This window comes from Salvia hispanica, chromosome 3, assembly GCF_029641045.1.
Source record: "Salvia hispanica isolate PSC_SH4W2 chromosome 3, Shi_PSC_v1, whole genome shotgun sequence".
Taxonomy (NCBI): domain Eukaryota; kingdom Viridiplantae; phylum Streptophyta; class Magnoliopsida; order Lamiales; family Lamiaceae; genus Salvia; species Salvia hispanica.
This window is the reverse complement of record NC_142694.1, coordinates 36336558-36356024: the sequence shown is the minus strand read 5'-3', so window position 1 is coordinate 36356024 and position 19467 is coordinate 36336558. Positions and strand designations below refer to the sequence as shown.

The following is a 19467-nucleotide window of genomic DNA, read 5'->3' as shown; positions in this document are numbered from 1 at the left end:
AAATGAAATTTTGTGATTTAATATTTCATTTTCAAACTTACGTGACTAAATAGTATTCCATTTTCAGAACGAATAACTATATTGAAATCCATATGTAGCTGTATTTAACAAAGTATCGTAAATCTCTTAAAATTAACATTTATGGATTTTGTGCTCTAATTATTTGTAAAATGATTTTGGAAATTAAAATTTGTGATTGGATTTACATTTCAAAACTAGTGGCGTGAATCATTCTCAACCAAATTGAGGTATTTACATCACTCATAGACCATAGTACTACAAAATATTTCATTTTTTGTTTTATATTGGCACGAAGAGTTTCATATATATTTCATTTTAATATATTTCGGCATTTTTTTGTTTCAATATAATATTGATAATACTTTGTGTACCAAGAAGAAACATTTGTATAAACTGTGTAATACTATTATCTACACAACAAAGATTTTAATGTAAAAATAATAATAAAATAATTTATCCATCCAAAACTAATGTACACTGGAATAACTATTGCACAAGAAAGATTATTACTACTACAAGGAAAGAAACCACAAACCTCACTACTCAAACCTGTACAAAAATGTATAGCAGCTCTCAGCCTATCGATCATACAATCAACCAGCACCATTGATTCATTCCCCACCACAAAATCACTTCAAATCGTGTGGCCTCAGTTCCATCTAAATCTTGCTAGTAAGACAGCTCGTTGCCTCTCAGAGATATATACTTCTTCATCCATATAGCAATGTCCTCGCAGCAAGCCTGAGCCTGTGGGGTCTTGAGCAGCGCATCTAGCGTTGCAAACTCATGGATCGAGTCCTTGTAGTCGAGAACAGGGGCGTCTATCTTGACCTTCCGAAGCTCGTCTGCATAGGAAATGGCACGGTCGCGCATCCAATCATGCTCGCCAGTGATGGTCAGAGTCGGTGGCATGTACTTGAGGGCCACTTCCCGAGCGTGGTTGAGAGGGTTGGCTGCGGGATGGTCCAGGCTGAACTCGCCCTCTGGTAGAAACAGCTTCCACGCGAGCAAGGCCATGGATTTGTCGTAGAGGTATGAATGAGACGACAGTCTGATCTCTGATGGAGTGGGGATGCTTCCGAGGAAGAAAGGGTACATCAGAACTTGAGCCACCACTCTTATCGGGTCGAGAAGCTTTCCTGCCTTGGCGGAATATTGCGCGACGTAGTTGGCAATGTTCGCACCGCAGCTCGCTCCAAGAACAACACACCTGGTTTCAAAGATGTACAGAAATCAGCATCTCTTTATAATAAATGTGCATTCAAATGAAGCAGCATTAAAATTGTTAATCTGCAAATCATGAAGCATAAGCAGTCATATTCATACGCATTAAATCAACAAAATCAAACGCATTGGCAAATAAATAGTCTCGATTTCAAGAATATCGGCTCACTCAACAGAGAAAATATACCTGGATAAATCACCATGAAGCGTAAACAAACAGATAAATAAATTCAACAAAAATCAAACGCAAATTGGAAAAAACAAGATCAGCTAAGCAAGCATTAAAGAAACACAAAGTTTCAGTCTCCACTTCAAGAATCTCAGCTAAATCTGAGCTTCAACAGAGGATATATACACCTAGATAAATCTGCATCAGTTCATTGAAATGAATAGCATCACCATATCCAAGAAGAACTGCATCAGTTCATTGAAATCACTTTCAATTATCTCTTTTAAGTATCACTATCCCACAAAGGAGGGAAATAAGCAATCATATGCATTAAATTCAACAAAATCAAACATAAAAGTTGCAAAACATTCAAGATCAACCAAGCAAGCATTAAAGAAGCACAAAGATTCAGTCTCCATTTCAAGAATCTCAGCTAAATCTCAGCTTACACAGAGGAAATATCTAGATGAATCTGAATCAGTTCATTTAAATCAGTTCCAATATTCCCCTTTAAGTGATCTAGTATCACAATCTCACAAAGGGAGGAATAATTGGAGCACATTAAACAATCATATGCATTAAATTCAACAAAATCAAACACATAATTAAATTTCAGGACTAACTAAGCAAGCATTAGAGAATCACAAAGATTCAGTCTTGATTTCAAGAATCGCAGCTAAATCTCAGCTTCAACCGAGGATTTATCTAGATAAATCTGCATCAATTCATTGAAACCACTTCCAATTTTCCCTTTTAAGTGATCTAGTAATACAATCCCACAAAGGGGGGAAATAAACGAAGCACATTAAACAATCATATGCATTAAACTCAACAAAACCAAACACAAAATTGGCAAATAATTCCTAATCAACTAAGGAAGCATTAAAAAAGCACAAAGATTCAGTCTCCATTTCAAGAATATCAACTACGCAAGCACAAAGATTCACAATCTCACAAGAGGGGGAAAGAAATGAAGCAACATTAAACATGTCAATCTGCAAAACACGAAGTATGAACAATCATATGCACTGAATTCAACAAAATCAAACACAAATTGGCAAAAAAAATCACTCTCAATCTCATGAATATCAGCTTAAGCTTAAACAGAGGATATGTATACCTAGATAAATCAGCATGAGCAGCCAACCACGGCTCAGCCATGGAAGCCCCAAATCCATCAGCAATCTGCAACCTCCTCCCATCTCCTCCACCACTCCTATTCCCCAACGACCGCCCCCACTCCGCCAAATTCGCCTGCTTCGCCAGCCAATTCAACACCTTCACACCATCCTCGAACGGCGCCGGATACCGACTCTCCGGCGCCAGCCTATACCCCACCGCCACCACCACCGCGTCGCACGATCTCGCCACCCTCCTGCAAAACACATCGTTCGCCACCGTGTCGCTCCCCCCGCTAACCCACCCCCCGCCGTGGAATTGCAGAATAACCGGCAGCTTCCGGCAATTCCGCCCGCTGCTCTCCGGCAGATACCCGCCGTAAACCCCCTTCGGAACCCTAACCCTAAGGTTGGGGACCGATTTGGGGGAAACGACGGCGGAGTCCGGGAGGAAAATTCGCAGCGAGAGAGGGGTTAAGGGGTCGATGTGGAGGTCCTTGGTGGCGACGCCGTCGTCGGAGAAGCTGGGGTTGGCGGCAGCCACGGCTTCATCGGGGCGGATTGCGATCCCGTAGGGGTCAATTGCGGCGTCGATCAAGGTGAGGAGCTTGCGTTTGAGGAAGAATTTGAAGAGGACGCTGTACAATTTGACTGTGACGGTCGGCATTGTTGATTCACACGCAGAAATGGAAGCATTTATCGAAGGGAATTTTCTGCGTGTGTGAAAAAAGATTTGATTTTTACATGGAGAAAGATGCTAGATTTGAACGAGACTGATTCAATTCCATGGATGATGATGATGGTGATGATGGTGATGATGAGAGAGCTTCTAGAGAGAATATTTTCTAGAGTTTGAATTTATTTTGTTTATATATAGTACTAATATTGTTGTGAAAATGTGACTTGGATTCCAACCTGGACTTTGGTGCCAGCATTGATTGGTTGCACCATTGCTGGAAGGTACAGCGGCTGTCAATAATAGTCACCTTATGTTGTTTTTAAATTAAATTATTGGAGATTCTATTGAGAATTTGGTCATTTGGGGCGGGTTGAAATAATTGTCGTTTTAATTATTTGTAAGTGATATGAATGGACTCTGTTTAAATGCGGATTTAGGAAATAGAATTTGTGATACTGAAGAAAGTAAGTGACATCGTCAAAAGGTAGGAGTTGTACAGTGGTTGTTCCTGATAATGAGTGACAGATGAAAAACGAAAATGAATATCAACTCAGAAGAGTTAGGTAGATCATTTTGATATTGGAGTCAGTGATGGCTCTAAATGCCGAATCTAATAAAATTTTCCGATCCTTATATACGGGTGATAGTTTTGGTCGACCTTCGACCCTACTTTGATATGCGATTTGTTGTCCCACTTGAGATTACATTCTCTTCAGTCCATTGCATCAAAATCTCAAATCCATTTGTGAATTATTATGGATTAATATAAAGTAGTATAATTTTTATGGGATAGACTATACATTCTCTCCAGTCCATTGCATCAAAATCTCAAATCCATTTGTGAATTATTATGGATTAATATAAAGTAGTATAATTTTTATGGGATAGACTATAAAGAAAAATGTATATTCTAATGGATGAATAAAGCAGTTGCGATGCAATTGAAAATCAAATTGTCAAAGATGACATGATTTGGAGGGGAAAATTAGATAAAAGAAAAGGACTTCAAAATTGACTTGAGAAATGAAAAAAAGTTGTTAAAATAATGAATAAAAAGAAAAGAAAAACGTCCAAAAACATTTAAGTGCAAATTTGGAAGTCAAAATATATGCAAATTGCAAATTTCATTCTTAATTATTTAAATCGTACTAATATTTTAAAATTTTAATTCATTAAAATTAAACAATTGGAATAAAAATGACATACTTAAAATATAAAAAAGCACATAATTTGTTTTCCTAAAAAATAAAAATAAAAACAAAAACAAAAAACAGTGCATATATTTCATACTATTTGAATGGAGCAAGAGTAAACCCAATTTAGGCTTATTAAGAACAGATATACTTAAGAACAAATATCCTTAAATTGGCTGCCTTTTGCAGCCATAAAAAGAAACTGAAATTCAGCATGTCTCAAAAATCAAAAGAAATACACCAACGGCTAAACCTACCGTCTAATTATGAAGCTCCTCTCAACCCTCATGCAAACCACAAAAAGGGAAAGAATATATAGAAATTGACAAAAATTCAGAAAATCAAAACAAATATGACAACAAATCTCCAAGAAACAAAAACAATCCAGTTCAAGGACCATTATTTGCAGCCTTCTTAGCAGTAGCCACTTGCTCCAAGCGTTTCCACGTCGTTTCGCGTCTCTCTCGGATGTCGTTCTCCTTCGCTTCGTCGTCTTGGAACTTGATCTGGCAGGCCTTGAATAGGTCCGGGTCGAGATCATAGAAGAACTTGCGCACGTTCAAGGTCAGGCTGTGGACCGCCTGATTCCAGTGATGCCGAGCGTTCTTCTCCAGCGCGGGGAAGATGATCGGAAGTATCACCTTGCGGTTCTGCTTTACCAGGTTCTCGATGTGATCGTTGTTCCACAGAAACAAAGCCCTCTCCGCCACCTAAATCGACAAATAAATACATAATCAGCTAAATTTTCAAGACACATTCTTGAAACGAATTTCCATCAACTACGAAAATATCAGGATTTGTATAGACATTCGAGAACACCATTCTTGTATCAGAACATTTGAGAACAACATTCGAGAACATGCTGTTTTACCGTTGCCAAACCATACAAGTCAAGATCTCTTTTTTTCTTAAATGCAAGTCGCGGTGGTAATGACAGTCAAGATTTCCTTTTTTTCTCCCAACGAGAAGGATGGGACGAGGGTGAATGTTCCTGGCCCAACCTTGTAATCCTCACACACATATCAACCTTAGTATATTCTACATGTTAGCATCTGCAGTTTGTCTTCCGAAGTTTTAAGTTCATTACCTATAAGCGAATCAAGTTTTGGTTTCGATCAAATTACTAATTGATAAGATAAAGTATCCTCATCAAGAGCAACGAGGATCCACACAGGTGCAACGAGGACATATATATTACAACATAAATACACGGTTGAAGCCGGGGCAAGGTGTGGATTACATCACCAGTCCCACCTACTCATCACCCGTTACTATCTTCGGGAATAAACTGTATGTGGCTTATGACATGCAAATTCACAACTAAAATTACTTTAACCAGAGGCTCATTAATGTGAACGCGTGCAGTCATCAGTTCTCTATACAGAAACTCAACAGTAACAGAAATCATGTCTATTTCGATTGCCATATCTAATAGTCGTTAAATGCAGATATAATAGGATGCAGTTCAATATTTCTAAGGAGTTCACCGAGTTATGACACTGATAAATGAAGAAAATGACAACATATTCAATTAGTAATTGATTGAACCATACTTCGATCGAAATGGTGGTATACAATCTGAACCTCGAAACATGAATCATACAACAAGTTGCTGATCCCACTCCCATTGGCATATGCATCAATGATCTCAAATCATCAGAATACATAAAATCAATGAGCTAAATTCCACTATCGAAAAAATATTGGCATATAAAAGTTCTTGAAGGACATAGGAGCATATCAAAAGTTCTTTGAAACAGATATTCAAACAAAATTCAGAAAGAAAAAACAAGCAAAGGATTCTGGGAGTGTATAATAAGTACCTGAAAATGCAAACTATTCAAGCTTCGCGAAATTTGATGAAACAGAGGTACCATACAGCGCTGGAATTCTGGCGCCTGAGTTGCTTCCAATACCTCCTCGAGCTCATTAAGAAACAGAACTTCCTTCGAGCTGTTTGTAACGGGCCAGTACTTTATCAGTCCCCTGATAATGATATCAGCGAGCTTGCAGTCTTTCTCGACAAACTGTGTAATGCAGTAAGATAACTGCTGATGATACATCCCCAAACATTTCGGCTTATGCAGAGGAATCAAAGTCCGGACAAGAAACAGTTTATGTTCCTCCTTGAGCGGCAGAGCAAACCCGTTGATTATGCTGCCAAGGACTTCAAGAAACTCAGCAATGCCATTGTGTTTCTCCGTCTCGAAAACAAAATGGTAGAATATGTTATTGATTGATTTCCTAATGAAGGGCCGGTGCACCATGAACTTCCCATAGATGCGGTGTAGTATGGTTTTCAGATACTCCCTCTCCCTCGGATCTTCAGAGTCAAAGAGGCCGAGCAGTTTCAGCACAAAGGAATGATCCACATATCTTTTGGCAATTTTCGGATCTGTCTCTGGCGAAGCAACAAACCTCAGCAAGAATTCATACACAACTTGCAAATGAGACCACGCGGGGTCCATCGCAGGCTCTTCCTCTTCCAAATCAACGCCATCAACAAGCTTGTTCTCCCTAGGCTGAGGCGTGAACTCCCTAAAGATGTTGGCTGACACCATCTTAACAGCCTCCTGCATCACATTTTCACTAAACTTCCCACTTGCAGAAGTCAAGTACTCGACTAACTCTAACAAAGTCTGCCGCTTGATCTCCTTCTCTTTGAGATTCTTCGTGGGGTCAGTGAAGTCAAATTCGACACAACACATCTTCACCTTCCTGATGAACAATAGCTGCTTCTCAGAGCTCGGGACATCCCTAAAGCTTGGCAACGCTTCATACGAAGCAGAAGCTATGTTTACATCCCCTCTCAAGTTCCTATCTCGAAGAAACCTATCATCTCCGTTGTTGCCAACGCTTAAAACTGAGAACGGGGCAGTGATAGCATTAGCATCATCCACTGCACTACTCAATCTCTTATTCCCCCCTTCATTTCTCTTCGAAGCAGTCGAAGAACTCGAGGAGGGGCTAGGCTCTCCTCCAGATTTTGAGCTCTTCCTTGGAATCTTACTAAATATCTTGTTAATCATGTTAAGAGTAACTAACCAAAACCAATACCAACCCCAAAAAATCACAATCAAAACCAACTGAATCAACACTCAAATCTCTCTCTCTCCTCTCCTTTATTTCTTTCTTTCTCCACAAACCCTCAAACACAGATGCAAAAGTCAAGAAACAGTATTGACATTAAAGAATTCATGAGCTCGAGGCTTGACTCACCAAAATTGCTGAATACGCGTCAACCCTTGTGTGCAATTTTTCTCAATCTCCTTGATTTAACTAATCAAAGGGGGCAAAGAGTAGACCCCTTTTTTAAATGCAGAAACCCCCTCTCAACCAAAGATCAAGAAAGCCCACTAATGTCGCAGTCAATACAGACGACCCCATGCCTCCTTCATGCCTTAATCAAAATCTCCCACTTTCCACTCAAAAAATCCAATCTTTGCATTAAATTTGCAATATTTTGACTTAAACTCCGACACCCAAAAATCAACTTCACAAACCCACAGAAGCAAACGATCAGAAAACTGCAGCAAATGCTAAAAATAAAGCATAACCAAATCAAGAACTTCAAAATTCGAACAAATGGAATAAGCAAAAAGATAGATTTTTGTTGAAGAAATGGAGGAATTCAAAATCTGCACAATACACGAGGCAGAGTTCAGGAACGACGGAGCAAGGTTAAATGAGATGGAAAGGGGACAAAACTTCACTATTCTGCTTTCTGCTTGAAATTCCTTTTACTTTCTCTCTCCCCTTATCTGTAATTTTCTTTATTTAATTTATTTGTTATTTGTTGACGCGCAATGGTTATGTTTGATTAATTGGGAGTGGGGCAGTTTCTGAGAATTTCAATTTAATCACAGATAATTATCCACATTCATCTTATGTCAAAGTCAAAAGAATCGCTTCTTTCTTCTCAATTTAGGTTATAACAAATTTGTTTATCATTGATTTTTTTTTAATAAATCGATAAATGGGTTTGGTGGCAACAACCAAATACTGTATTAAAATAAGGGGTACTAATTAATAGTAGTACTTTTTCAAAAGATCATTTGACTGCAAAATTTTTAAAAAAATGTAGAGAAAGCGGTTAATTCAATTTTATTACTATTACTATATTAATTTTATAATGAAAAATATAAGTGTGATAATTTAAGAGATGTTAATTGAATTAATTATCTTAAATTCGAATAAGTTCTATTCGAATCATGGTATAATCATACCATGATTTTATAAATTTCAGGCTGTACTATCGAAATCTTTTTATCATTCTAAAATTTATATATCTATTGATTTCATAATAAAATAACTTATGAAATATGCAATATGTCATACTAAACTACTCTTCCTATCGAATACCAAGTACCTTTTTCTTATTCTCAAAGTTAAAAAAAAAAACATTAACTTGATGTATATAAAGTCATGGAGTAGTAGAGTGAAATTTACCGTTCAAGAAATAGTAGTAAAATTTAAAGTCCCTTTACTAAATGATAGTACTGGATTTAACCGTGGTTGAGTTGATTTAAAATAAGTTGGCATGAAAAAAAAAAACAATGGTAGGTGAAAATAGATCTAATTTCCAAAGTAAGCGATATAAATTCACAAAAAAATGTAATTATAAGATTTTCCATCTAATCAGAATGAACTAAATATCCAAATACAAATTAATTATATCGAATGACAAATTTGTAATCTTAGTAGAAATTTGCATTATTTAAATTCGAACCTTGACCCCCTAAAACGACTTTTCAAAACAAATTAAGGATCTTTTGAATGATCTTTTGTTTTATTCTATTTTGTCTATTTTGTTTACGATTCAAAAATGGATTTCTTGACTAACTATTAGAAGAGTAGAAAACATTTACAACGTGCCATTTTACATTGTTTAGGGTAGGAAAACAGAAAATGGTAGTAGCATCTTATAACATACCCATCTGATATCCGTCGGGTATTGGCAACCCAATACTATAATTAACGGTATCGAAAGCGGGATCAGAGATAAAAAATTAGAATATTATAGATATATTGTATTTTCTAAATATCCGATAGACTCCATAATTTTTTTAATATTAGTAGCTTTTATTAAGGGGCAAAAATCTTTTCAAAGATGTTTTAAATGTGATTTTTTTACAAATATACACAAACTACACATGCAACAATGATGATATAACACCTTAAAACTTCTAGTTCAACCATTGATTTCTACCAATTCTATAATTCTTTATAAACTTTTATGTTTTGTGTTTTTTTATAAGTAGCTGGAGCTCTAGTATTTCAATAATCTTTGGCTATTTCTACCATAAAACTCTCGCTCTGCTATTTCTAGTTAATGTGCTTGGCTGCCATATAGTATGTTGTTTACATCACATAAAATACAATTAAACATGGTTCAATTTGACATTTTACTTAAAAAAATATACAAAAAAAAAAAAAAAAAATTCATTAAACTACTTTCACTTTTGTCAAGTCATAATATAGTATATTTTGAGAATTCAACTTTATTTGAAAATTTTGACAATGTCCAAAACATTGGTTTTTGGATACCCGATTGATCAGTTCGGATACTCGCATCAAGTAATTGAAAACTCAAAAAGATAATGAGGTCGAGATTCGGATAAAGTGTTAATGCATTTTTCAAGTGTAGATACCTAATTTTTCGAGTCGATTGTCTGAATTTTACCTGTTTTCCTACCCTGATTTTTGTCTATAAACATAATTTGGTACCATAAACAAATTAAATTAGAATTTATATTGGCCAAATATAATACGGTCCCACAAAATTTTTCGTGTGTCTATTATTAGAATTTTCTCCAATTTTTCAATTGAGATTGCATTAAAATATTCTTTTATTAAAATAACATTGTGCAATGTTAGTGGAAAGGCCCAATATATTATTTTATATTTTAATAAATAGGATGATTAAAGTAAGACTAATTTATTAGATGGGGACATGGATAAGAGAGAAAACATACGACGAAAGAAGAGCAAATAAATAAAGCATGAACGAATAAAATTTATGAGATCGAACATACTGTAAAGGTCGTCGTTAGAGTCGGAAGGTAGAAGCGGTGCAACAGCGCATTGGCATAGATGATCGACAAAGAACGTAAGCAAACCCCAATCGCGAACACTGAGACGTCGTTGTCGCACCACAAGGCTGACAACCGCTCCAAAGGTAGCTCGGTAATAATGAAAACAAGTGGGTTGACCCCGAGGAAACATATATACATTTGACGATGTGGGGTGCACCCGTATCATAATAAACCACCACGTTTTCGATCAATTGCCAACGGCAGCCCATACGATGACCGACGACCCATGGCATCTCATAATGCCCCAATTGAACCAAAGCATGAGGTTCACTCTAATAACTATAACTTATTCTAAAAGGTGAAGCTATTAAATAGAGTGTGCCCAACATATTATAAAACTCTTACTTTAACCTATACTGAAGCAATGTAGGTTGCACCTATATTATAACATGAGACACTTGAACAATAATGGGAATCATGTAGTACTAATATATAAAGATTCCATTTTTATTTTTATGAAAAAAATAATCCAATTTATGAAATGACATGCAAGAAATTAATTGGGCCCAATCATAATGATCTTTCTAGGAACCACGGGACTAATAGAATTGATACTTAAATTGACTTATATTTATTATTACTATATAAAATCGAGCTTGCACCAATAAATTTTGTCTAAGTGCTTCTAATAATTTTTTATACGAATTCTTTCTTGGAAGTGTAGTTTATTATTATATCAAAAGTTCTTTCTCCCAATATTTCCTTTTTCTTTCTTAAATATTCATTTTTTTGGTAATATACAATAGCTAGAGGACCATATATACCATAATCACCACAGTTAGTGAAATGAAATAAATTTAAACCCCACATGTTGGAATGATTGCTCACCGTTGATTGTATCCCTTAACTCTAATCTCCTGACCAATAAATATATGTATATATAGAAATATATGGGTGCATTATATTGGTAACTTTAAGTTGCTAATTATACTAACTCATTAATACAGTGTATTAAAAATGTCAACACGGTGACAGCAAAATGTCTACATATTATATTGAAGTTCAACAAAATTATGTATTGACATTTTACAGTCATCGTGTTGACATTTTTAATACACTATGGAGGTGTTTGGTTTGCAAGATAAAACAATACCAAAATATAATCTAGGATTGAGTTTTGAGATTATTTTAGTCATAGGGGGTTAGCTACAACTAATTATCCCATGATTATCCATCTAGAATTGAGTTGTGGGGTTGAATCCCATGAACCAAATACACTACAAATTTAATCTCGGATATAATCTTGCAAGCCGAATACTCTCTATATTGATAAGTTAGCAAGTTAGCAACTTAAGAAAGTTAGCAATTGATCGTATCCCAATATCATGGTAGTTGGTACATATAACGTCACTGAGCACGGTTCTTAATACTATATAATTTAGTTTACCGTTATTTTTTATTTTATTCATTTAATTCCATTCTGATATCATAAAATTCGTTACTAACATCAATAATTTTGTAATAGAGTATAAAAATTAAAGTTCAATATGATCTTTCTTTCTTCTTTAAAGTTATTCAGAAAATGATGATTTAGGCTATAATATAAAATTTATATGTCGATGATATTAATAATGATTTTGAAGCTATTAGAATGAAATCGAACATATAAAATAAAAAATTATGCTAACAGAAACTAAACTAAAATGATACTCGTGACTCGTGAATAGTGACAGTGTAGTTAAAAAATTCTCAACCTATATTTACTCCTTATGCTTAAAACAATTCTCATCCAACTTCACTCCAACTGAAAGTGTGAGATAATTGAACAAACTCCCAAATTTTTCACTTAAATTTCCATAATTGATTTTCTTTTTTTTCTAGATGAAAACGTGTCATCTTGAACAAGAGCTTAACTTAGTTTAGGCCAGACATCTGATTCGTTTTTTCCCTTTCACTCTAATACATTGTTAAACAAGATAATATGAATAAGTCAAAAGGAGATTTGTTTAGAATTAAATCATTCATAGAAATGGAGATGTGAGATGTATAATCATGAGCTAACTACAATCTAATCTTGACAATATAGAAATGAATCAACATGCATTATCGCATCTGAGCTTTTGAGAAAAAAATCAACCTAGCAAGAGATAAGATTATATATTATCTTTAGTCGTAATTAGATGTAATTGCCAAAAGTAGTATACTCCATGTGGGCAATGTGGATTGGAACTCTTAACTTTGAAATACTCCATTTATTTATAGTTAACAGTAGTATACAATAGTACACCATTATTGGGAGTAAAAAGTTCACTATTCTAAATATATTGTCACGTGCTATGTTCAGCTAATTATAATTGCAAAAAAAGAGATAAAATATGAGGAGATACATTCCCCTCATACTTACATTGCAATTTTCACTGCAATCTAAATTATTGATGTAGAGATATTGAAATGGGCTTGAACTATTCAGCTAGGCCGGTGTCCCGGGCACATATTTCCGAAGATAATCCGGTATCACCTGTTAGGATGATTGGGAATGGGTGCTTGGAAGAAGGTATTTCTTAAAATAATGTAGAAATCTACTCAAGATCATGGAATGTGAGTAGGTGGGAAGCTGGTGATCTGAACTTCAGCAGCGAGCGAGAGGGACTGTTGCAGCTCATTGGAATCAATCTCCGTTGACACTATTGACCATTTGTCATCTTATCCTTTCAGGATGGATATCAAAACTGGTCGGTTGGAGGATCTCGAGGTTGATTGGGGAGGTTACAATTACATGAGGAGCAAGTTTTGTCAAGAAGGTTATGTTTATATGCGGGATATTTTTGGAATCATTCTTTTACGTCCCAATCGCTTTCATGCACTGTTCATTTAAATACGAGACTAAGTACAATTATGCAGGATTATTTACGTTGCGGTTTTCAGTTTGACTGCAATCTTGCCTTGAGTACGTAAGAGGGTGATGTTGAATTTGAACGAGCCTGCAATGTGGAGAACGTTGGTTGCAGTCTTGACATGGGATCCGCAAGGGAAGTGGAGGGTGCATCTGAATTTGATGGAGAACCGTCCTTAGCTATCTGGGAGTGAAGACCTTTTGTTTACAGAAAGGGTTTGTAATTCTTTGTCATCTATTGTCCAAGGGGATCCCTTGTTTTGGAAGACTATCCACATTTACCGACCTTTGTGTGTAAGGATCACAGACGCTGGTCTCATGCAGTTGGCGGGTATGGCTCAGGGTAATCTTGAATGCTTGAGCTTAGTGGCGTGCTTCGGAATCACTAATGATGGTGTGAAGCGTGTGCTTGAAGCAAATCGACGATTAACCAAGGTTCGTGGTCCAACCAAACTCAACTATTCACTTATTTTTATCAAGTGTTGCATATGATTGTTGTATCTTTCAATTCTTGGTTTACAAAACATTGAGCAAGTTTCTATATGATGACATTATGTGGCTAGGGTGGGGTTCAATTAATTAGCAGAAGTTGTTTTAATTGATGTTAAATTAGTCGGGATGGGGTTTGGGTATACACTTAAAACATAGTCGTATCATGCTCCCTATCTTAGTAGAAGCTCAACGTCTTAACCATTGATAAATCTGACATAACATCTAAGTATCCATGTAATGTGTTTTCTTAAGTTTAGCTTATTTGATGTGATATTTAGTTGTCAACTAATATGTTCGCATTCTACACTTGTGTGTTCCCAGTTGTACAAAGATCAAAATTGAATGCATACTGAATTATATTTGATCACTACAATAATGAATTTGAAGGTATTGATTGTACAACTCAAGATTTTAACTTTTGTTGTTGTAGTAATGTTACTGAGTGATTAATCATAATATTATTTATCAAGACTAAAAAAGGTGAGTTGCATATATTGTAGTATCAATTCTACTAGTACTATTTTAGAAAATAGTTTTTATTTTAAATGATATATTGGTGACATACTTTGACAAATAATGTTATGAGGTAGCCTTGTGAAATTGAATTGTTTAAATACTTGGCTCATGATAGTATAAATTCATTTCTAGACTTTCGGAATTAAATTATGTAGAAGGGTTATATATACTTTCCAGTCGTTATGTTGTACATAGGCCTACTATCAAATCACGTACATTTATTTCTTCACTGGTTATTGTTTAACATTTTAGCTTTTTACTTGTAAGAAATAAATTACACATGTCATTCGAACTGTCGCAACCGTGCTACATCTCCCTCTTGTAACGGCCGGCTTGGGGGCAAGAAGTGGTGGTCGCCCCTGGACATGTAACATTGTGAAATTACAATATTCCCCTCATTCAAGGTTTTTGACTCCCTAATTTTTGTTGATTTTGTAGATTTACAAATAATTGTGTATTATATGACTTTATGTTCAATATTTTCTGTCAAATTTCTTCTCTCTCTTGTGTCTCCGTGTTGAGAAAGAAGTTACATTGCCACTAACATAAACCACAGCCCTAATCAATTTGCCCTCCAATTACAAGATTAGATCACATGTTAATAAAAATACATTTTTTTCAAAATAACAAGGGAAATTTTTAGGATATAAAGTATAAATTGAACTTAATAAACAAAATTATATATGAAATTAATTCGAACAAGAAAAAAAGAAACAAATTCAAGAAACAGTTGAAGATAACATCCTAAAATCATATACTTATATATGTGACCACATTGTGCAGCGAAATCTAAGTGTTATTCTTGGATTTCTTGCACCATTTCTTGACCCATTTGAAGTTGATTAGCTTCTTCTTGGACTTGTCAGAATCATCTTTCTCCTTCTTATTTTCGGGCATTTCCGATGGGGCCGGCTGAGGGTCCCATTGATCTGCCCATGACAGCCCGTTCGACTCATATATATCCATCGATCTTCTCCTCTCTTGTTTCGTCTCTACCTTACTTTGCTAGGACGCAGAGAGGGAGATTGTCTAATGTTTTTTACGATGCTCTAAATATGGCTGTTTTTCGAGCTCCCTACATGCATGAAACTACTATTTTTGGAAAGTAAGGAAACATTCTCATCCCCTTGTAGTAAGAGGTGTTTATGATGTATGCTATCACAACCACTCAATATCATCACAAATAAATTGCCAATAAATGATACTTTGTATTAAAAATAAGGTGACAAGCAATGGAACTTGCTCATTTTATCTATTACTTCAAATAAAATTGATAAAAAAAATAAAGCTTTATAACTTTTCAGAATGTTGTAGAACATATAATGTAAATAATAATGAGCAATGGAACTTGCTCATTTTATCTATTGTGACGCTTTTAAAGGGGGATACTCATCTCGCAAGATCCATTTCATAAGAACTCTAATGTTAAAGATGTTTAACTAGGAGAAATTGTGAGACGAGTGATCCACCTAAAATTGTCTTATTTACTTATGTAGTAGTATTATTTTTGGTAGATTGATCCCGCGTCTACTAACTCTTCTCGTCCACATTTTATCATAAAATTATACGTCTATTTATTGTTCTTTATAGTAGTAGTATTTCTTAAAACTTGAAACGAATCAAAGTAATATACTTGGAGAAGTATAATAATTTAGTGAATTATGAGGTCCACTTATCTTATTAAAAAAAAAAAGAACGCGACTCTAAATTGTGGATGAACAGAAATGGCTAATGCGAACTTATATAATTTAACAAAGTTTAAATAAAGAAGTTGATAATTTAAAATAGAACTGAAAAATTAAAATTAAATGTACGTATATTAGCGCGCAATAAAATGAAGCATCACTTCATAACTATACTAACTGTCAGATTCTCCGAGCTCCTTTACACCTCAAATCCCCAAATTCTTGTTTCAATTTTCAATTCCAATTCCAATTTCGGAATTCGATTCATAGTTTCAACAACGAAATCACCATGATCACCGCAAACCAGAGTTCATTCAAGCCACTACTGCCTCCACCTGCTCCCAGGAAACGGGCGGAGGCATGGGGTGAAGAGGAAACCCGCGCGCTCGTATCTCTACGCAGAGATACCGATTTCATGTTCAGCGCCTCCGAGTTCAACCAGCATCTCTGGGACTACATTCACGCCACGATGAGGGAGAGGGGGTTCGATCGATCGGCGGCTATGTGTGCGGGAAAGTGGAGGAATCTGCTGAGGCAGTACAGAGGGGTGAAGCAGAACATAAATCCTGATGCGGATGGGAGCGACAAGATGAACTTCTACCGTGAAATCGATGACATTGTGACGGAGAGGGGCGGAAATTGGATGGATTCTGAATTGGACTCGTTTGTGCAATCTGTTGGTGAGAAAGGTTAGGTTTGATTTTTTCCCCCTTTCTTTGATTCAATACTGTTTGTTTAGGAATATCTTATTTTCAAAATTGACTGTGAAGAGATAAATTGTTCCCTTGTTCGATAGTTTAGGGGTTCATTGAGTCATATCACTTCATTGTATGTGTTGTTTGGTACATTAAATGATTCAAATTTAAGGAGAACTGGTTCTGGTGGGATGATGTGATGGGATTCAACATAAGTAGATGGGGTCTATTCCATTGAGGGAGATGCTTCGTCGTCAATTGAGGGTAGGGTAGGGATTGGCCTATTTCATTTGTAGAAATGTGTAGTTGTAGAGTCTCCTCTAGTTTTACTGAGTAGCTGAGTTACAAGAAAAGAAGTCAGTGCTGTATTGTATGACCTCGAACGATATAATAGTAATGTATCGATTTTCAAAATCATTTTTGCAACATTGGTGTTGCTGTTACTGGTTTAGGGTGTTGCTGTATTGATTTTCAAAATCAGTCAGAATCTGCTTGTTTTCCATCCATCCCGATTTTCTTTGCAACCCCCATTGTGGTGGAGAACCACAAGCCCATGTGTTCGTGTAAGCAATTAAGGAAAAGCATCCTAACTCGAATAGATGGAGTGTCCAAATTATTTGGTTTTTGTAAATGAAGAGCTTCTTAGTTCTGTACTTCTATGATGGAAAGAAAAGACAGTTTATTTGGACTAGAAAGAGTTTGAGGGTTTAATGTCCCAATAAAGTAAGATGAAGGGCATATTGTACCTCTCAATTGCAATCTAGTCTGTCCCTTCCCGGCCTTCCTGGACACTCTGGCTTTTCTGTACCAGGGTATACACATGATCCCCTTCTCCCCTCTGCTGTAGAAATTTTGTGAGGCAGTGGGTTGATGAACTACAGCATAGGTGCTGTTGTGGTGGTTTCTTCACGGATAAATGATGACTATTTCTGTAGCGTAGTTGTATCTATACATCTTAGAATCATGTTCTATCAATTCACTTAGTGCCACCATCTTCTACGTTCTCTCCTTTACATGCCCATTGAACATATATATGGTAAATATTTGAAGTAGAATGCTGCATTAAATTTTTTATTCTACTTGGCCTGTGCAGATGTGGATGATGCTAGTCTAACTTTGGGGCATATGGAAGGTATGTGCGTTGTCCAATTGGATCTTTGCATGTCGTTCCTTCGTCACTGTGCTTAATTTGTTGCTGAAGAGCGGTGGACTCTTGTTGTACAGAAATCGCAAGAATGAAGGGAAGTTATTAGACTGATATGAGAATAGATGTTAAGATAAAGATCTCACTCATTCCACTAAGTGATCTGTTGCTAATTCAAGCGTCATATCAAGAATGTCGAATAGCTCTACTTCCCAGATTACACCATGTTCTCTGACATTTCGCTAACACCTGAAAGAGTGATTGTTGAACTGGTTTATGTCTCTCTATGATGTTAAGTGATATGTCTGCTCATATTGGTGAGGGTCAACTTTAAGTTGTCGTCTCTCTTACTAGCAGCAATGATCTAACTTCCTAACAAAAAGATATCTTCGGCATACAGGTAGTGGCGGATCAGCGCTCAACTCTGAAACACATATGGATCTCGAGGCACCTCCTCTTTCCATCATCACGGAAGCTGATGCAGTTAATGTTTCTCCATGGAATTGGAGTGATACTCTTCCAGGAAAAGGTTAGTCCACATTTTATTTAACATTATGAATCTAGTTAGATCATGTGATCTGCGTTTTGTTTAAGTCTTGTAGGGATAGTAGATGATCGATATATTCCATATTCTGCAGGTGAGCAAAGAAACACTTACCGTGGGAGGGTGATAACAGTAAAGATGGAAGAGTATACAAAGAGGATAGGTATTGATGGCAGTGGAGATGCTATAAAGGAAGCCATCAAATCTGCATTTGGGCTGAGGACAAAACGCGCTTTCTGGTTGGAAGACGAAGATAATATTGTTCGAGCACTGGGCAGAGAAATGCCCATGGGAAACTACATTCTTCACATCGATGAAGGTAGTGCACAAAATGCCACATTAATTAGTTATAAGGTGATTGTAGGATGAAGTTCCCTTGATCATCGTGTGAAGCTCGAAAATGACAACCCTTGTTGCAGGCCTGATGATTAGAGTTTGTTCGCCAGAGCACTTGCCAGTGCACACAGAGGAGAAAACCTTCTATACAGATGATGATTTTCGCCAGTTTCTCTCGAGACGTTTCTGGGCTTGTTTGAGAGAGAACAATGGCTACCGGCATATTGACAGCATGGACGAGCTATGTCCCGGGGCTGTGTATCGTGGTGTGCCGTCAACTGAGAACATTCTACTCTGAAACTTGTGTATGGAGAGATACAGCAATTTTTGTCAAGGAATATAGTGGTTTCTTGTGTCAAATTGCTATAATTCAATGCTTAGTTAGATTCTTGTGACAAATTGTAAAATAGTTGATGAAATGTGAGTCTCACCTTTATGCACGCACCCCCCTTCGTCAGTGAATAATTGTCTCGTACCATTTCTTTATCCGTCCGGCTATGAATAGTTGTCCATTTACCTTTAACTATGATTTTTAGTTAATGGATCTCGCACATATGTTAACACCTCTTTCTTAACCACATTTTACTAGTAATATTGTAAAAATATAATGTCACACTTTTCTTTGTACTAGTATTTTTTAAAATATAAGGTGAGTCAAACTAATACAATTAATTATGGATGATGTAAGTAATACTGTAGTATTAGGTTTATAGTGGAATAAAT

General features: G+C 36.1%; 3 protein-coding genes across 3 annotated transcripts; 1 reads left to right on the top strand and 2 right to left on the bottom strand.

The window, feature by feature from the left end:
• Positions 1-443: 443 nt before the first annotated feature.
• On the bottom strand, positions 444-3386 carry LOC125209732 (putative carboxylesterase 16). The gene is made up of 2 exons (XM_048109316.2): positions 2535-3386; positions 444-1231 (listed from the first exon to the last, which is right to left on the bottom strand). Exons 1-2 carry the CDS (start codon positions 3197-3199, stop codon positions 691-693), a joined length of 1206 nt encoding a protein of 401 aa, XP_047965273.1. The 5' UTR covers positions 3200-3386; the 3' UTR covers positions 444-690.
• A 1166-nt stretch (positions 3387-4552) lies between these two features.
• LOC125209731 (serine/threonine protein phosphatase 2A 57 kDa regulatory subunit B' theta isoform-like) lies at positions 4553-8169 on the bottom strand. Its single transcript, XM_048109315.2, has 2 exons — positions 6228-8169; positions 4553-5114 (listed from the first exon to the last, which is right to left on the bottom strand). Exons 1-2 carry the CDS (start codon positions 7431-7433, stop codon positions 4794-4796), a joined length of 1527 nt encoding a protein of 508 aa, XP_047965272.1. The 5' UTR covers positions 7434-8169; the 3' UTR covers positions 4553-4793.
• Positions 8170-16220: 8051 nt separating this feature from the next.
• Positions 16221-19093, top strand: LOC125216313 (trihelix transcription factor GT-1-like). The gene is made up of 5 exons (XM_048117998.2): positions 16221-16714; positions 17814-17852; positions 18265-18393; positions 18503-18727; positions 18828-19093. The coding sequence occupies exons 1-5, from the start codon at positions 16315-16317 to the stop codon at positions 19040-19042; spliced, it is 1008 nt and encodes a 335-aa protein (XP_047973955.1). The 5' UTR covers positions 16221-16314; the 3' UTR covers positions 19043-19093.
• The last annotated feature ends 374 nt before the right edge of the window (positions 19094-19467 follow it).

Excerpts from the sequence above, each read along its gene's own strand:
- LOC125209731 (XM_048109315.2), bottom strand. The coding sequence starts at position 7,433 with ATGATTAACAAGATATTTAGTAAGATTCCAAGGAAGAGCTCAAAATCT. Across the intron at positions 5,115-6,227 it reads TGAATAGTTTGCATTTTCAG|GTGGCGGAGAGGGCTTTGTT; the intron begins GTACTTATTATA and ends TTGTCGATTTAG.
- LOC125216313 (XM_048117998.2), top strand. The coding sequence starts at position 16,315 with ATGATCACCGCAAACCAGAGTTCATTCAAGCCACTACTGCCTCCACCT. Across the intron at positions 16,715-17,813 it reads GCAATCTGTTGGTGAGAAAG|ATGTGGATGATGCTAGTCTA; the intron begins GTTAGGTTTGAT and ends TGGCCTGTGCAG. Across the intron at positions 17,853-18,264 it reads AACTTTGGGGCATATGGAAG|GTAGTGGCGGATCAGCGCTC; the intron begins GTATGTGCGTTG and ends TTCGGCATACAG.
- LOC125209732 (XM_048109316.2), bottom strand. The coding sequence starts at position 3,199 with ATGCCGACCGTCACAGTCAAATTGTACAGCGTCCTCTTCAAATTCTTC. Across the intron at positions 1,232-2,534 it reads GCTCATGCTGATTTATCTAG|GTGTGTTGTTCTTGGAGCGA; the intron begins GTATACATATCC and ends CTTTGAAACCAG.